Consider the following 19,352-nt stretch of genomic DNA (forward strand, 5'->3'; position numbering starts at 1 on the left):
CCTCTCTGCCTTGTCTTTCCCCATCGCTACCTCTGGTCAACCTCATGTGTAATAAGCACAATAGCAGGAGAGGCTGCCTCTGCTGCATACTGGACCTTCAATTCTTTCAGTATTTCTAAATTTAATAATATCTTTTTCTTTTCAAATTGATATCATTAAACAAAGTTTATTTATTTGCTAGTTCAACCACTGAAACAGCAGATTTAGTTTTTTAGATAATGTCAGCTGTAATGTTTGCTTGTTAGCTAACTAACTATAACCGACCACATGGTTAGCACATGTGGTATCTAGAAGAAGAAGTATATGTAAAATATATATTGTACTTTGTATATTGTATTCTGTGTATTGTATGTACACCACTTTGCTAAAGCAAGAGGGTTACAGATTCACAATTACAAGTACACATACACTGATTTATGAGTTGCTGTGTTTATCACAGTGGACAGTCTGTGTGCACGTCTTAAAACACAAGTGTGAAATTGTGAAAAAATAACATGAAAATAGCTTACAGCCAACCTCCACAGTCTGCTCATTAAACCAGCAGCTTTCCATCAACAAACTCCTGATTTCTGTCATTGTGATCAGAAGAAATGCATCATTTCATACAAATGTGTAACAGTATCACCTCCATCTGTAGGCAGATTGCTCTGTCTGAGGAGATCCCTGGTCAAACTCAGTCGAAGCATTTTGAAATTTAATGGAGGATTTCCAAAAATAAAATATATTTCATGGAGCAGAGACTAGTGGCTTTTACTTTGTGTTTTTCCAAAGTTAAAGTTTACAGGTACAGCAGCTGATAACAGCACACAACAGACAAGACATCCAGCCTTCTGTTCAAATGGGACTGAATTGCATTGATTACATTGCATAGTTTATGTTTTTTAGATTATAACCTTTATTTTAATGGCATTTGATGACTATATTTTCAACATAACTAGTTCTACGGGATCTGCAGGACAGATTTCTTGTTGGGTCCTTTTACATACATTACAGTGTTATACGGTGGTTTAAGGTGCCACCATAGTAATAGTGACGTGTCCACTTCCACCTTCAACCCAGATTCGTCAACACATCTCATTCCCTTTGTTTGTTTGGTTCCAACCAACAATTTATGTGTGGCTAGGAAGTGGACAAGCCCAAGGAACACCATGTGCCTGCAAAGCACGATAGAAATCAATAAAATTTTAAAAAAGAAGATAATGACAAGTTATTTTTTATAACATAGATCATTTAAAGTGCATAATAATGGTCTCTGCAAGAACTTGTTCCTCTTTTTATCCACTGTAAGGGAAAACAGGACATGGTCAGTGAGTAGAGAACAATTACGCATTATAAACTGACCATTATCAAACTCGATCACATTTAATTTCGGATGAATCAATGTGAAGGCAATCGATGTGTCTCAGAAGCCTACATTAAGCCTACATTTAATAGATCTACAGCCTTTTACTCAATTATCACAATATATATATATATATGGTTATTATATGTCCACAGACACTGATGGTGATGCAGGGATACACCAGTGTATCCATCAAATGACCCCTGGACACAAACTCTTCCAACCACTCCCCTCTGGCAAGAGGCTGTGGTCCGTAAGGACCAGTTTCTTCCCAACTGCAGCTGGCCTCATTAAGGCCCGGGACCACTACTGACACTGACAGTTATGGTGACTCCCTCTGACACCACACATACATTAATGCATGTGTCCACATCTGTCCACATTCTGTGAACTATTGCACATTCGTTGACAATATTTTGCACATTCCTGCACAGAACTGCACGGCTCTATTATTTTTCTATTGATTGTCACTCATGTTTCTTGTATTTTGCAGTACTTGCCTGTTTTTGTCCTTGTTTAAGTTTATTGTTGTGCATCATCAGACCAAAGCAAATTCCTTGTATGTGAAACCCTTCTTGGCAATAAACTTGTTTCTGATTCTGATTGTCACAGAAATCTGGAGTCAAATAACTTCACACTTAGTTTGAAGTTTGAGTGAAACCAGAGTAGACTGTGGTCTTTCTCATTTGTGGGTCAAACATTGAGTGAAACCACAGTGTAAAAACAATAAATGAATGTCTGTTTCCCTGGTCACACACAAGAAACATGCTGTCAGTTATTGACAGAACGATCAAGATGTCGGTGCCCACTTCAATTAAAATTTCCCAGCTTTACACAGTCCATGCTCTCATTACGTGCCGTCCAGCTCTCGCTCTGCTTAACGCTCCCACGGACTCCACTTGGCTTGGTTCATAACGCATATGGTACAATTAGCCTTCACTTTATCATGCATGTGTTCCTGGTTTCTGAGGCATTTCAGCCATTTCAAGGCTCCCATAGAGACCATGAAAGCCCTGCTGATGAGCCTACAGGGGCAGACTAAAGCCTTTTGAGTTTGGTAGTTAAAGTAGTCAAAGTAAAGTAGTTAAAGTAGTTGTTCAAGCTAAAGAAGAATATACAGATTCTCTCAGTCACAGGACACAGATATCTCTTCATACAGTGTCAGAGCTGCTGAGAGACGATGAAATGGAAATGTGTCAGGTTCACCTATAGGCAACAGTCAGTGCATTGCAGTATGTTAGTATAAGAGAGAATGACAGAATAGGCACATGTCCACACAGAAACCATTTTCAGACTGCCTTTAATAATGTATATAGTAAAAATGTACATATTTTAGGGCTGCAATTGATGATTATTTTCATCATAGATTAATCTTAATTATCTTCTCAAGTAATTGATTTATCATTTAGTGTTTAAAATGTTAAAATTTGTCCACAAAATTGCATTCACAATTTCTCAGAGCATGTTTTGTCTGACCAACTGTCCAAATCCTAAAGATTTTTAATTTACTGTCACATGTGACAAAGAAAAGCCACAAATTATCACATCTGAGAAGATAAAACAAGAGAAAATCTAACCTTTTTGCTTAACATTAACTAATCAATTAATTTTTGTAGCTCTAATATAAGAATTCCCGCATTGTTTTAGAGAAAATAATTTGCTTTTTTCTGGAAAATCTTGCACACAGACTGAATATCAGGGAATATTTAGAATGTAAGTTTAATGTCTTTGCTCCTGTATTGCTGCATTTAACTGAAGTTAACAATTTAGTTTTGAATTGCCACAAACCCACTCAGGAGGGCATAAAAGTTCTTAAAGTAGCAAAGTGTAAAAGTGGTATAAGAGAGTTAAGTGAGTGGGAGGTAATAAATCCACAGTGAGTGAAGTATGCAGAGCGGCGTGCCAGCTACTGTCTTATCTTATGAGCAGCCAGGGGAGGATCTCAGGGGAGCAGTGAGTGTTCGTGCTCTGTGGAGGTCTGTTAGGCTTCAGGGCAAAGTTGTAAACTTGATAGTAAAGTTGATTGCCCTTCAGCCTCTGATTAGTTCGCCTGAAACCACCACAGTCTGTATCTCACACAGTACCACCCAGAGAGCTGATGTGAAACTGTGAAACCATTTTCCCAGTTAAACAAGCAATAATCCACATACAGTCTGGTGGAGACCAATAATTTGTTTTTCTGTGCAATTTTAAGGCGCATGTTTAAGGAAAAAGCCTGTATTTGAAGTGGGAAAACAAGTTGCTGAAAAAATAACTTAAAGTCGATTCAGCAGGAGGAGTTTTTAGGTTGCAGAGGTCATGTAGAGTTTAGAGTTGGGTAGTAAAGTTGATGGTAATAAACTTGATTGTCTTCAGCCCATAACGAACAGGTCTGAAAGCAATACAGACCCTGACACTAATTAACCTTAAAGAATAAAACTTATTGTCATCAAATCCCATAAAAAGACCAAAACCAACAATGTGTTAGTCCACCGCTCAGATCCAAGCTCATTGGTTCCTCCTGAAGATCCTTAAAAACAGCTCATAAATACATAGCTTCATGTTTAAAAATGGTTCCTAAAACAGTTGGTCTCTCTAGTTTTTATTAAACAAACAGAAGGAAATAGTGCATTTGTTGGGGACTATTTTCAGCAGCGGTTGAATCCACATTTGGTGGTCCAGTGAGTTCTTCTGGCAGCAGGACGGTGTGTGTGGGATTGAGTCAAAATAAACTACAGTGTGTGTGTATGTGAGCCATATTTACATGTTTTTAATAGTGTTTGGACAATAACAGATGTCCACAGCACAGAGGAATAAGATCTATCATACAATACCTGTTAGTAGATTCGTGGTCCCCAGAGGATGAATTGTACTGACTTTAGTGTTCCTCTGATTTTTCCTCTGGCGCCACCATGACGTTGACTTTTTGTGGTTCAGAGTGAAATATCTCGACAACAATTTGATGGATTTTCATGAAATTTACAACAGATATTCAAAGTCCATAGAGGATACATTCTAACCACTTTGGTGATCCTGATTTTCCTTTAGCACCACCAGCAGGTCAAAGTTTTCACTTATTTAGTGATATATCTCAACATCTACAGGATTGAATGGCACACAATTTGGTTCAAACATGCATGTTCCCCAGAGGATTAATCCTACTGACTTTGGTGATTCTCTGACTTTTCCTCTGGTGCCACCATGAGGTTGACTTTTTAGTTCTTTATTGAAATATCTTGACAACTACTAGTTGAATTGCTGTGAAATTTGGTTCACACATTCAGATTCCCCAGAAGATGAATAGTGATAAATTTGATTTTGTGACTTTTCCTCTAGCGCCATGATCAGGTCAAAAATTTGAGCATGTTAGCATTTCGGCCTCAGAGATATGACAACATGGCTGTAGATTCTTTGGGTGTTTTCCGACTTGCACTTTTTAGTCCAGTTGAATCAAACTCTGGTTTGTTTTCCCCCTTGGTGCGATTGGTTTTTGGAATGTCTGAACACAGTACTTGTACTCCGGTGGGACCAAAACAACTGTACCGGACCCTTTAGAGGAGGTGGTCTCAATCCGGTCCCAAATGAACTCTGAAGCAGTTCGTTTGTGGTCCAGACACAACTGACCAATGAATGGAGTGAACATTCTCACGTGCCTTTTAGTGATGCGTTTTGGTTCAATTCATCCACTGATTCGGACCAGAGCAAACAGACTATAAAGTTGAAAATGCCCTTAGTCTTGTTTCATATTTTGTCAAGTTTATTTTCATGAAATAAAGGAATCATTAACTGTGATTCAGTGTTATAATGTCATGTGTTAACGATCAATAACTCATGACACAGAGCATGTTATTTTGCATTATCAAACAATATTGTTGTTTATTACTATTTTAGGATAATATGCAGTTTAAATGGAACCTTAGTGTTGGTCATATCTCTGTAGTAGCTGGGTTGAGGTTATGGTTACTACATGGATAGAAGTAAGAATCACTTATGAACCCTGTTTTCTACAAGGAAAAAAATAAAATAATAAAATAAATAAACCTTAAAAGCCAACTTAAATCAAATTATTTACTAAACCTGTCAGATAGAGGAAAGAGTAATTCAAATTCACAGTCTGTAATCTTTCTCACATTGTCACAGTCCTCTGGCTGACCTCACATGGCTCAACAGAATCCTTCCTCCCGCCCTGCCCCTTGTCCAGAGACCTTCTACTTGACTCTGAGCTCCACCTTTGATCAACAGACAGCACAAGCTTTTCAATTTGCTTCGCTCACTTTCAACGACAAAAGAAGAAGAACAAAGATGGAAGCCACTGAAGAAATGAGAAAAAAACAGATTGTCTTCCCACTGACACCCATCATGTTTGACATATTGCACTCTTACCACCCAAGCAATCAACCTGTAGAGTCTGATTGTAAATTCAAGTCAATTTTGCAGCCATTCAACAACTTATACATCAGTTTGCATGTATCTCTTTATCGATTCTCTAATAGGTGATTTACAGTCCCTCAATTTAAACTCAACAGGCTGAAGAATTATTTTATACATCAGTCTATCCTGTTGCTAAACCAAGATCAGTGTGCTGCTAACTGAGATCTGAATCCAGATCCAGTTTGACTTTCTAAGTGCTTTTGCTAAGAAAACCGTCCAAGATATCATGTAGAGCCTGTTGTATGTTGAAAATATTGTCATCAAATGTCATAAAAATAAAATTATAATCTTCAAACTAAATGTGTTCCAGTTTTAACAGACTGATATTTTCTGTTCTGTGCTGTTATCAGCTGCTCCAACAACAAATTAACTGCACAAGCCTCTGCTGCATGAAATCTATTTCACTTTCATAAATCTCCATTAAATCCTGTATTCATCATATTCTGAGCAGCATGCTGACAGAGGACCGACCAGCAATCGTTAACGATGGAGCAATCTACGTGGCCAATGGTGACCCGCTTGGTGCTAGTGTTATATTTCTTTTACAGCATCATGTGTTTCAGATTTGTATGAAATAATGAATTTCTTCTGACAGTGACAGGAATCAGGAGTTTGATGATTGAAAGTAATCCATTCTGGTTTAATGAGTGACTCCACACAAACAGCACTTCCACATCCAGACTGTGGAGGTCGGACAGAAGCTACGTTCATGTTAGTTTTTCACAAAGCAGCTGCAAAGGACCATCATAAATTCCCCAGACAGATGGTTGTATATATGCTTGTAGCAGTCTATTTATTTGTTTTTTTACAGACCAACCCATTTCTGTGTTTTTTGCATTTTCAGATGTCAAATAAAACCTTTTGCCTATGCCAAAAAAGAATCCAACTTTTTATGTTAAAAATCAGAGTGACATAATGACTATAGTCACAATAAAAACATGTGAATGAACAAGACTGGACTTTGAGTGTTTTTCTGTGGCAGCAGCAGTATGTGCATCCCATGTTAGAGGTTTGTTTTACATCCTCTCCTTGAGCAAAACAAGACTGAAGGCAGCCAAGCGTCTGCGTGTGATGTCAGATCCTGGAGCTGTTCCACTGACAGTCAGTGGGAGGTCAGGTTTGTCAGCACAACATCACAATCTGACCTCTTTAACAAACAAAGACAAACAGAGTGAATTGTCTATCTAACGTCATGGAGTGTCCAGCAGAGGACAGAGATGGGCTCAAAACACATTAAAGATTTTAGGCCCCCACGTTCCCTTAAAAACATCTAAAAATTCAGATGTTTTCCATCGCAAATCCCCCGCCCAAGTGGGACCTGTAAAACACATAGTTACATCAGAGAGAAAGAGAGGAGGCAGAGAGGAGAGAAACAGAGAGAGGAAAGAGAGAGAGGGAGGAAAAATTCTTCAAGTATGAGAAAATTTTACTGCTCTCCTCCCCTCACTTTCTTTCTTTTTTCTTTCCTTCTCTCTCTCCGTCCATTCCTCCTCCCTCTGTTTCTGATGGTCAGTCAATGAGAGCTTCACAGAGAAACACAGAGACTTCTGGACCAACTGTGAGACTGAGGGGAGAGACAGAAAGTCATCACAGGTAAGATGACTTTTATCATTGTCTAATAATGTGCAAAGAGTTCCAAAATGTTTGTTTTTGCAGCTTTGATTGATTTTTATTCATAATCGGCAAAGAGATTTTGAAATAATTTGCATCAACATACATGGTGAGATATGAACAGAATATGCAAATTATTCAATTAGATATTAGAATGAACCACTCAACAGAAAATACATCTGCAAAATGAATTGTTTTTCAAGCAAACATGCTAAACATTCCTGTTGCAGCTTCTCAAATGTGAGGATTTCTTTGTCTTATGTGATAAAAAATGTTATATATTTGGGTTTTGAAATGCTGGTTGGACAAAACGAGCAATGTGAAAATAACTTAGGCTTCAGAAAATTGTCTCAAAGGCATTTCAAAGGCTAAACAGTTAATCAGATATCCTTGAAATAACAAAAACAACCATATGTCGCAGCAATATATTCAATATACTGACTAATTCAAGATATTTAATACATCACAATACTAAACTGACATTTTTGTACAACTTTTCTGGATCCAGAAATAAACATTTTCACATAATTTTGTCCATTATTGACACATTTCCTCTGATGTAGAGTCCTAAAAAGTGCATGAATCTCTCTTATGCACACATGTTAAATAATCTCCAGTTTAAAGTTTTTTGTAGGTTACAGTGAAATGAGATTATTTCAGCCTGAATCCTTTAAAAATCTCAACAGATAAAATGACAGAATTAGGCAGATTGCTTCTGTAATGTAAAGAAAATGATGACAGCCTACAAATTCTTAAAGAATTTGTATTGGAAACAGGCAAAATCCATCCCACCATTGACAGATTTGTTACTTGTTTTATTAAAGTTTGATTTGATCTCCAGACTTTTGGGGAATAAAAGTCAAAATGGTCCAAAATCTTAAATATAAGACCAGCATAAAAATTTCTGACTGCATTAAAATGACATTATTAGGATGTCAGGGAGTTTCAAGAGCTTTTACTTTATCTGAAGGCTTAGTCATGCATATGTTCAAACTTCAGTGCTGCAGTGTTAATTGCAATGGCAGCAAATGAGGAGAAAATCAACATAAATGTATGTGACGACCACAAACTTTTAGAGCTTTTTCACCCACAAATGATTTCATAGTTTTGTGTGGCGTCCATATTATATGACCTTGGCCTGTAAAAGTCTCCACCTCAGTCTGTGATGGATTTCACAGCGTCTGGCCGTCTGGACTTCAGCAAGTGCGTCACCATCAGAACTCTTTAACGAAGGCGCGTGATGGCTTTCAATCACTACTTTACTAACTGATAAGTCTTGTCACATGACATGGACCTGCTGTGAATCATAAAGGTTGATTTGACCAAGAAAATCTGGTCCACTCACCAGCTTTTTTCTCATCTGTTGAACCAAAATATCAGGTGAAACATTTTATCATCAGACAATCAAGTGACTCAAGCAGAACAAACTTCACTATGGTAAAGTTTCCATCCAAATGTAATGTAAATTTCAATGGAGTATCCAGAAAATTAGCAAAAGAAAATGTGAATGAATCCACTGGAACATCATCACTTATTCACTAAAGTCTGTTCACTTCTCAGACAACAGGAAAGACTTTTTCGTGATTTTTTGATTTTTTTAAAATTTCCATTCAGTTTTTTTATGCATATTTTTAATGCACATCAAAACAGGTGGATGAAAACACACATTGTAGGTCTTAAAAAAACAGAGCAGGTCTGCTTTTGCACATGAAAGTGTATGAAAAGGAAAGGAAGGAAACTTCTAAAATGAGAATAACATTTTTGTGATGCAAACTAGAGCCAAAAAAACGTCTAAACTGTCTAACTGTTAAATTTCTGCAAATGCAAACTTCCTTAATCATTAGTAGCAGCACATAACTTCTTCCACCTTACAAACTGAATGCCTATCACAGCACTCACCAGAGCCAAGTTTGGGTGTCTATGCCAAGTTTGTGTTTGAAAGAGCCGGTCAGAAGGAGTTTATTTTGGCTACTGAAAGCTGGACTCAGTGTGAACAGGAGGAAAAGGAAAGCAGGTGAAGAGAAAATCTTTATGGTGCATTCTGGGGAGTTTCTATTGCCCTCCTGTGTTTTCTGAGAGATCCAACCGTAGCAGCTGAAACAGCTGTCCCTGGCAGGTATTTACAAGCTAATTGTTCCCATTGAAGTCAATGGAGCAGGCTCACTAACTGGCTGAGGTCTAGACAAAGATGTAAATTAAACCACAGATGCTGAACCCTCTTTGTGGCAGGTCAAGTCAGATTAGTAAAGGGAAACAAAATGTGGGCAGAGGGGGCTGGAAAATTAGAACAAGTCAGGTTCACATATGAGGTGCATCAGTTTGAAGGAGACTCTAACCCAACTAAATTAAACCATGGCATTAAAAATGGACAAATGGGGCTCATTAGGAAAAAGTAATTGGAAGAAAATATCAATTTATGTTCCAAACATTATGATTTTGTGTTTCTGCTGTGGATAAGGGATTTGAGTATTGTCAGGTCTGTTTTCTGCATCAAGCCTGCAAAAAGAGTAATTTAATCGGTTTTTATACACAGATAATTCTCAAAAAAAACTGATCATCAATCAAAGATAATGCAGCAAAAGAAAGCACTCTTTGTAGTAAAGGTGGAAATTAAACATTTATTGAGTTTAAAGTTCATTGTTGGCATCTGAAATAGTAGTTTGAATTTCATTGTCAAATATTTTATTTATAATAACATTATTTGTAATGAAGCATCAGGTCTTAATCAAGGAAATTATAGGTGATTTTAGGGTTTGTGCATTACAATGATGCAATTTATGTGACATTTGTTGTATACTGTTGTTATGGAAAGCGTGATTTTTTTAACCTGTAAAAAATAATTCAGCATCTGTTTGGAGTTTACTCTTCCATTGTTCAGGTGACGATGTTGTGATTTTCATTAAGCCTAATTTGGGTTTGATGGGTTTTCTCTAAAATCCTCCATATACAGATATAGAAAGAGAAAAGTTGTATATTAGATTGATGTTGACCAATAAGGACGAAAATTGTAGCATTACTTGCTCCACTATAATGTTGCTTTACATTTTGTAAAATAATTGATAATGTGACACTCTGTATCAAATTTTCCCTTTCTTTTTGGGCGAAACTAAAAAGTTATTAACTGTAGTAACCGCCGCACAGCTCCTCCTGGTTAAACTGTGCGGCTGAAGCTTGTAAACCTTCAGGGCCGAGCTGAATTTATAGTGTCTTTTCCTCCTCCTAAACCCCCCATTTCGCCTCCTTTTTTCATCCCTCATCCCTACTGTCAGTGCAGTGAATGTGTTAACTGTGGTTTCTGTAGGACATTAAGAGCTTCAGGAGCAAAGAGGAGGGGACTGAGAAGTAAAAGACAGGCAGCAGAGAGTAAAAGTGAAGAAAAGAAAAGGAAAATTGGAGAGTCAGGCAGGGATATCACTTTCTACTATCTCAGTTTTGTGTTGCTGTGTGTTCCTTTTCTTAAATACTTAAACTTCCCGTAACCCACATGCATGGTACCCTTTTTTTCTGCACAAAATCTAGTATAAGTCTTATTTATCATTTAATCAATTTGTGACCGTAACAAAAAATGTGCTAAGTTTCTTATTCTAATGTGATTTTTTTTGTATTGACAAGATCCTTTCCAAGTCATAACAAAATATTTTTATGTTATTATGACATATTTTCATGTTATTACTTGATGCCAAATGATTCAATTTTTAACAAGAAACATATCTCCTTTTTTTTAGTTTTAGTTTTATTTAATCAGGCAGTCTCATTGAGATTAAGATCTCTTTTCCAAGAGAGATGTAAGAACAAGAAACATTCATAAGACAAGAACACAATCAGCAGACAGAAACAACACAACTACACAGTAAAGAAGGAATTACTTTTAAAAAACAGTTACAAGAATCATAAAAAAAAACAGCAGACAATAAAGCTTTAAAGTCTCCAAGGGGAATGTAAGACTCAAGTTTGAGGGCAATTTTCAGTTCATTCCATTTAAAAGGTGCATAGTACCTGAAACCAGTTCTGCAAAGATTGATGTGAACATGAGGGATATCTGAGGTTAAGTAATTACTGGATCGTGTTCTGTAGTTACTAGATTTAACTAAGAGAAGAGATGTGAGGTAGTTTGGAAGCTTCAGCAGTAGAGCTTTATAGTTGAATAACATGAGATGGTTATTTCTTCTTGACTGTAAGGAAGTCCAACCAACAATGTGATACACAGAACAATGATGAGTATGAAATTTGTCATTAGTGATAAAGCGTAACGCACTATAATACACAGGGTTTAACTACTGAAGTATTGATGGGGCAGCATGACAATACAGAATATCTCCATAGTTAAGGACAGACATGAAGGTTGGCTGCACAATAGTTTGGAGGAAGACAGACATCCTTTGATTCTACACAAGAAGCTTAGTTTGAGTTTTAATTTCTGAGTCAAATGTTGAATATGAATCTTGAATGATAGTCTGCTGTCAAGCATTTGTCTGACACAACAAGATAAATATGGCTGCCATTTAAAATTTTAACAGCAGGATACTCAGAGTTACTGATGGAGGTGGAGAACACCATGTACTTGGTCTGTTCTGCATTTAAAACTAGTCTTTGATTAAGGAGTGACAACTGGAGAGCATCAAAGGCAGACTGAGGATGAGTCAGGGCCTTAGCCGGGGTGGAGCCTGGGGCATATAAAATAGTATCATCTGCAAAAAAATGGATATTGAAGTATTTATTAAGGAGAATTATGTTAATTATGTATAATGTAAACAGTAATGGACCAAGGATAGACCCTGTGTCTGTGGCAACCACAGACTGAATAAAAATAATGGATGCAGCCACTGTGATGTCACCCATTGGTTTGTGGACTCCTGTTTTGAAGTCTTGAGTTTGGCGTTTTGACCATCTTGGGTTTTTTTGGACCCAGAAGTGATGAGAAGTGACCTTATTTGGACGAGAGTGTGGAGCTGGGGAGGAGCTCCCTAGGTTCTGACTACAGCACCTCGCACACGCCATGGTAGCGACTTGAAGAGTCTGAATACCCTGCTTTATTGTCTATTTTACTCTAAATGAGACCATAATTTACAAAATGAACATCATGCTGTATTGAAGAAGACTTGAAACTAGTAATTGTGGGCATGAACTCATTAGGAAAGTGTTACTGAGGTAATAAATCAAGTGAGAAGTAGGGTCATTTTCTCATAGACTTTTATACAAACTGACTTCTTTTCAGAGCCAGTGGAGTCGCTGCCTGCTGGCCACTAGAGAGAAAGCAGGTTTAAGGCACTTCTGTATTGGCTTCAATGGTAAAATGGCTTGACTGACATAGTAACATACTGACTTATCAAGTTAAAACAAGAAACTTAACCAAACCATATGAACCATATGGGGTCTTTTTCTCCTTTTAACAAAATATAGAAGTTTCTTGTTATAACATCATACCAACTCGTTGTTATAACGAGTAACGTTTTTATGAAATGTGTTAATTTTGTGAAACAACAAGAACATATTGTGATATAAAGTGATATGTTGTTATAAAAAGAAAGGTTTCTTGTAAAAATGGAATAATTTGGTATCTTGTAAAAACAAGAAAATGTTCTTGTTATGACAAGAAACTGACCAAAAAATGTCATTGTTGATTTACTGCTTGCAACAGATAAGCAATTAAAGATTGTACCATAAAACCTATTTTAAACAAAAGTATTCACTGTACAGCAAAAATTGACATTTGATTGTTACGTATTCCCTTATTAAAGCGATAAAGATAATGTGTAAAGATAATGTAAAGATAATTCTGAATTTGTGGTTTTTGTTGTTTCCTAAGATGAATATATTGCTCTTCACGTGTTGCTGCAGCTTGCTGGTTGACTTCTCCACCAGCAGACTTAATGACATTATGTTGTTGTTGTGGACTCGGCCCAACACTGGGAACTCTCAGCAGCTGCTTTCTACATCAAATCTGCTGCTGCTGCTGCTGCTGCTGCTGAAAGTGGATTTCTCTCAACCAGTTTTGGTCATAAACCTCTCAGAGGAGACAGGGGCGGTTAGATCATCTAGGGTTTGTGTCATGTTTGTGGATTTGCTCAGCTACTGTGTGTGAGTTGGAGGAAATGTCAGGGGGAAAACTCCAAGTGTGGTAACATTGATCATTTTCTTATAATTTAATAATAACATGGTTTCTTTTCCTTAGTCTTTGGCATAAAACCATTTCATAAACCATTAAAATTTGACATTTTTAGATAAAAAATGGTAAGCACTGAAAAGTTGTAACCAGCCATTTTTCCGCTGACAATTTGCTAATTTGACTGACTTGGATTTACATGAATGTTGGGAGTCTTGTGGCTTTCAGCAGTTTTGTTCATTTAAAATTTAGGCGAACAACTGACTTAGGAACATGCCTTGACCATAAATGTTTTACTGAGCAACAGTTTTATCCGAATACTGAATAGTAGTATGTTTATATCTCCTTAAAAAAACCTTTTTCAAAGTTAGTTCCACTGATAAATATAAATATGGACGAACAGGTTAAGTTATGAGTTAAGAGTTAAGAATCATTTGTCAAAATACTGTTTCCAAGGTCAAAAACTTTCATGCTCACTCGTTTTGATGTTTCTATCCATTTTGGACATTGCTGACCAGTTAGAGAGAATTAGACCGCTACAAGCGTTGCAGATATGTGTATGCTGATTAAAATAACCAGTTTGCCCAGTAGATTATTTTCATAATCGATTCATCTGATGATTATTTTTCTGATTAGTGGCTTAGTCTTTGAAACATCAAATAAATGTCCATCACAGTCCAAGGTGACATCTTCAAAATGTTCTTTTTGTCTGACCAACAGTCTGAAACCAGAAGATATTCAGTTAATGATAGAAAACAGATAAAAACAGAAAATACTGATATGGGAGAAGCTGAAATCAGAGAATATTTGGCAAATTTTTACTGAAATATTACTTAAACATCTCTTTTCTGCCAATCAATTAGTCGACTAATCATTGCAGCTCTACAGTAGATGTGTGAATTAAATAAAGCCTTCATTTACATTTACAAAGTATTATAGTATATTGATTAACAGTCAATCGCTCTTGGATTGTTATGATTGACAGATTTTTGGATGTTGACTGTTAAAATGATAATCAGTCCATCTAAACTACTCTTAACAGCAAACTTCTGAGTTTAATTTTGGCTCCTTAAGGAGCTCTGTAAAATTTTCTAAAGCTAACCTACCTAAATCAATTAGATATTGATGAAATACTTAATAAACAGCCAAGTGCCTAAATTAACCAATTACAGTATATAATAGTCTAAATTATCAGCCTTCAGTTTGCCACCAACTCCAGAGGTGGCAGTGTTAAAAACAAAACAAAACAAAAAAAAAAAACTGGCTGCAGGATAACAGTTAGTCTTTCAGACCAAGTTATTTTTTCCATTGTGGTTTATTGGCTGACACGCTACACTGACAGGCCCATAAACAGCTAATGGCCTCACTTCTGCTAATTGTGACCAAAGTGAAGTCTGCTGAACTGACCAGAAACGTTAAGGTGGGTTTAAATGTGTGTTTCTGGGTTTGTTCCAGGGGTAAAATCCCTGAAGGAGAGGTGGGAGGAAAAAACAACCAGCAAACGCCTGACTGAAACAAAGAGACAACAGCTGACAGAGATCCATTTAACCTCCAGGGAAAGTGCTACTAATTGAATCTAAAAATCTTGGAAACAATCAGCTTCAGTCCTCTCAAACAAACTGCTTAAATCAGCTCAGATTTCCTGAGCACGCCAACAGTTGCTTTTGTTTTCCTAAACAACCTGAGGGAGGATCTTCACAGTTTTCCTCCTGTGCATCAGCTCCATCCTCAGCAATGCTTCCCACCTTCCCTTCCCTCCTCCTCCTCCTCCTCTTGGCTGGTCCTGCCCTCCTGACTTCAACCTCCCAGCAGTTACAGGTCAGGGGTCAAAGGACACCAAGGGATACCAAGGAGGATGCGATCAAGGTGAATCATTGAGTGGTTGGGTGAGTGAATGAGTTTGGGATGAATGGATGAATGGATGGATGTCAAAAGATGTCTAGACATCTCAATGAAATCTTGTGTCAATTTTGTTGAAAATGTAAAGCAGCTGTTGTGAATAATTTTATAATAACAATGTTATTGGTGTAAGGAACATAACTACATTTACTCAAGTACTGCAGCCTACTTAAATGAATTACAAATACCTAAAAATTGTACTTAAGTATTTCTATTTTATGCTACTTCATACTTCCACTCCACTACATTTCAGGGGGAAATATTGTACTTTCTACTCCACTACATTTTTTTGACAGCTTTAGTTACTTTTCAGATGAAGATTTGACGCAATAGACAGACATCTTACAAAAAGCAGTGTGTAGTCGGGGTCACATTTGAGATGTCTATGAGTTGTTAACAGCTCCACCAAATGGTGATTTTTCCCTCTAAACTTCTCACATGCTTTCATTTCAATAAAATGATCCAATATTTCACCAAAAATCAAAGATTAGAGAAAAAGTCCAAAAACTGAAAACAGATTTGTCTATCAGAACTTTGTTTTTACTTCTTTACTCACCCATTAATCATCTCACAACCCCTCAGATTTATCAGTAATATGTTTCTGTTATAACTTCATTAAATCTATTGAATATGTCAGTCTAATACTTTAAGTTTACTTGATAATACTTCTGTGCCTTTTTTAAGGACTTTTACTTGTAATGGATGATTTTTAAATTGTTGTATTGGTACTTAAGTAAATGATCTAGATACTTCTTCCAGCACTGGGGAGTTTCATTTAAAACTACATCATACTTTATAAATTGATCATATATTTTGTATGTTAAACCTGAATCTGTTGGATAACTTATAGAATAAAGAGTATAATATCTCCATCTGAAATGTAGTGGAGTAGAAGTACCAGGTAGCATAAAATGGAAACACTTAAGTAAATTACAAGTACCTCATTAAAGCTCAGGAGTAAATGTACTTTCTACCACTGCTGCTCAGCACCAGATGGCAAACAGACACAATTAGCGACTACTGTCAAAGTCTTTTTTTAATGTTTTGCACCAACAAAAAAACAAGATGCAGCCTTTGGATGCAGCTACACAGCTATGGTTTGCCTTTTTTGTTATTGTTGCAGGTAGTGATCTCTGAGGGCTGCACCACTCAGGGTGAATCATCTGATGTGAGCCAAGGAGGTAAAAACCTGCTAGTTTTTACTTGGTCGAGAAACTGTTGTCAACAGTGAGACATGAAAAGCATCAAAACGACACTCTGCATCTCCTCCCAGTTTTAATTCAGCTTGCTTTTCTGTGTATTTCTCAGGTAAAGAAATCGACCTCGTCCCTGGTTCTCCTCTGGTCCTGACCCATAAGATCAAACTGGTTCCATCAGGTTCAGGGTTTGGGTCTAGGCCTGGGTCATGTGGCTGCGAGGCGGACTTTGCTGCCCTGCGGGAGCGTCTGGAGAGGCTGGAGAGGGAGGTGTCGTCTCTCAGGGAGAAATGTGGAGGAGCTGAAGGAGGCTGCTGCACCTCCAAGGAGAGCAAAGGTAGAACCTGCTGTTGTTGCTTTAAAACCCCTGAGAGTTTTGGAGGGTTTGGGGGTGTTGATCAAAGAGCTGCTAACACACAAACAAGACATAAAAACCTCTTTACTCGTGCAACCAACAAGATTCTGGTCAGAAGCCCAGTTTGATTCAAAAAAGTTATCACAATAAGGAAATATGAGATATTATTCTAATCATGGTTTTCAAATTCGTTTTCATCACTTGTAATAATCCACTGCACCATAACAACATATACAAATACAAGTCTTCCGATAATGGGCTTCCCAGTCTAATGTATTTTTTGGGGAAATGGTAAAATGAAGTCTAGACTCTGACTGTTATAAATTTTTGTTCCATTTACTCATCATTACAGTCATTACAGATTGAAATGACACATCTGGTGTTACGTGCTGTTTCTCTGCAGCACATCGTGCCAAAACAGAAATAAACAAAATAATTTCAGCATTATTCATGTTTTCAGGAATACTAGCAGCACAGCTCAAGGGAATTTGACGCTGTCCCCACAAGATGAATTGTAATCACTTTGGTGATCCTCTGACTTTATATACAGCGCCATCATCAGGTCAAAATTTTAAAGTGTCCAGCACTTTGACTCATCTGTAAAATAATGACATTCCCATCAGCCTCAGCTGTACTTTGCCTACCACTGACTAGCAAACATTTGCATTCTTACATGCTCAAGTAAGATAGTGAACATGATGATCTTTAAATTTGCTTAACATCAACAAGTTAGCATGCTGATGTTAGCATTTAGCTTAAAGCACCGCTACACCTTCTTTATGCTATGTCAGATGGATGGGAAGAATCGGGAAGATTCCCATTCCCGTCATCTGACAGCTGATGAAGCTTGTAAGATAATGAGGGTTTAAAATACTGTGCAATGACAAACATTACATCCATTATATCCATTAATTTGGATATTTTGGTTAAAGTTTTGGTTACATTTGGTTAAATTACACTGAACAATGTGAGGCGTCCATGTTTGTTTGGTGTTCAGGCACTAAATCAGATATATTGGAGCTTTCAGAAAAATCCCAGTTTCCGAGTTGTAATTGCAACTTGGATGCTGACATGAATGCTGTTTAAAAGTCAGACACTCATAACTGTGGTAATGCCAATATGACACGAACACTAAATTAGTACAGCCTTACTGAGCCACTAATAAGCTCACCATCCCATTCATGTTCATGTTTGAGTATTTTCACCTTCATGCACCATTGATAATCAGCTTAACACATACACTTACATTTGATTACAAACAGCACATCATAGAATTTTAGAAAAACATAATAAAATTTCTCCAGGCAAGTCCAACAATCAAGAAACTGCTGCCCAGCTGATACTTTTTAGTACAACTTGCAATTTTGTCCTGATGGTGGCATTGAAGGAAAAATCAAGGGTGCTACATAATAATTTTAAGTATATTAAAAATATAAAAACTAGGACAAAATACAATAAACAGAGAAAGAGTGGTGAAGTACATTATAGAAACACATAAATGACAGATTTGTAGACTAATAATACTGTGATTCACTCTTTAGGGAACAAGATGTTTCAGCCATTTATATTTTACCACGTGGGCACTGTATCAAATAAATGCTGTTTTCAGTTTTGCAAGTAATAAAATCCTTAAGGTTCACCAAAAACAAAATCATAACAATGATCAATTATTTCATAATGTGATAAAATCACAGAGAGAGAATAAAGGACAGCAGGCGACTCCCTCCTGTTGTGTAAACAGTATGAATAAGAAGACTTGGTGACATTTCCTCACATGAATCATTGATGAGAAGTTGACAGAAACATCTTGAGTCTGACTCCAGTTCACAGTCCGTATATTTTTCCTCACATCTCATCTTTCATGTCTCTGTGTTGTAAATCTTCATAAGAGCTGGAAACAGACTCAGTCGCGTGCACATGTCTCTGTTTGAGCCATCGCATGAGTTCATATTACTTCACTGTTCTGCCTGAAGCTGCTTCCCCCATTCCACTGACTCATCCTGCATAACACACACACACACACACACACACACACATACACACACACACACACACACACACACACACACACACACACACACACAGACATTCATAAAAGCATGACTTGGTGCTGCAGATTTAGCAGATGACCAAAAAAGCACTCCCAAGTTAAAGTCTGGCATTCAAAATGTTAAGAGAAAATTCTGTCCTTTACTTCTAGTCATTGCAACTTGAATTTTTGTTTTTGTTGTCTCAGATTTAGTTTTCTCTTTATATGGCTTTATTATGTGTTGTTAATTATCCCATAAAACATTTGTAAATTCTGCATTGTTTATTCTCATGTTTGCTTGCTTGCAATCTTCTTCGCTGCGTTTTTTGGCAGAAAGGTAGAAAGTTCCACCAACAAGTAGCGTCACTGATGAATGTATCAAAGTAGTAGATTAATATAATTAATAA

General features: G+C 37.0%; 1 protein-coding gene across 3 annotated transcripts in view; it reads left to right on the forward strand.

Annotated features, from left to right (window-relative positions):
• The first annotated feature begins 7,152 nt into the window (after positions 1–7,152).
• Positions 7,153–19,352, forward strand: part of LOC122969171 (tenascin) — a 68,044-nt gene continuing 55,844 nt past the window's right edge. The window contains exons 1-4 of one of the 3 annotated variants that reach the window (XM_044334713.1): positions 7,153–7,345; positions 14,922–15,332; positions 16,489–16,546; positions 16,674–16,898. In XM_044334713.1, the coding sequence (XP_044190648.1) occupies positions 15,201–15,332; positions 16,489–16,546; positions 16,674–16,898 (415 nt within the window). In that variant the 5' untranslated portion in view covers positions 7,153–7,345; positions 14,922–15,200. The remainder of the gene's footprint in view (positions 7,346–14,921; positions 15,333–16,488; positions 16,547–16,673; positions 16,899–19,352) is intronic. The other 2 variants (XM_044334714.1, XM_044334715.1) reach the window with 2 other exon arrangements.

This window comes from Thunnus albacares, chromosome 19 (genome assembly GCF_914725855.1).
Source record: "Thunnus albacares chromosome 19, fThuAlb1.1, whole genome shotgun sequence".
NCBI classification, from domain to species: Eukaryota; Metazoa; Chordata; class Actinopteri; order Scombriformes; family Scombridae; genus Thunnus; species Thunnus albacares.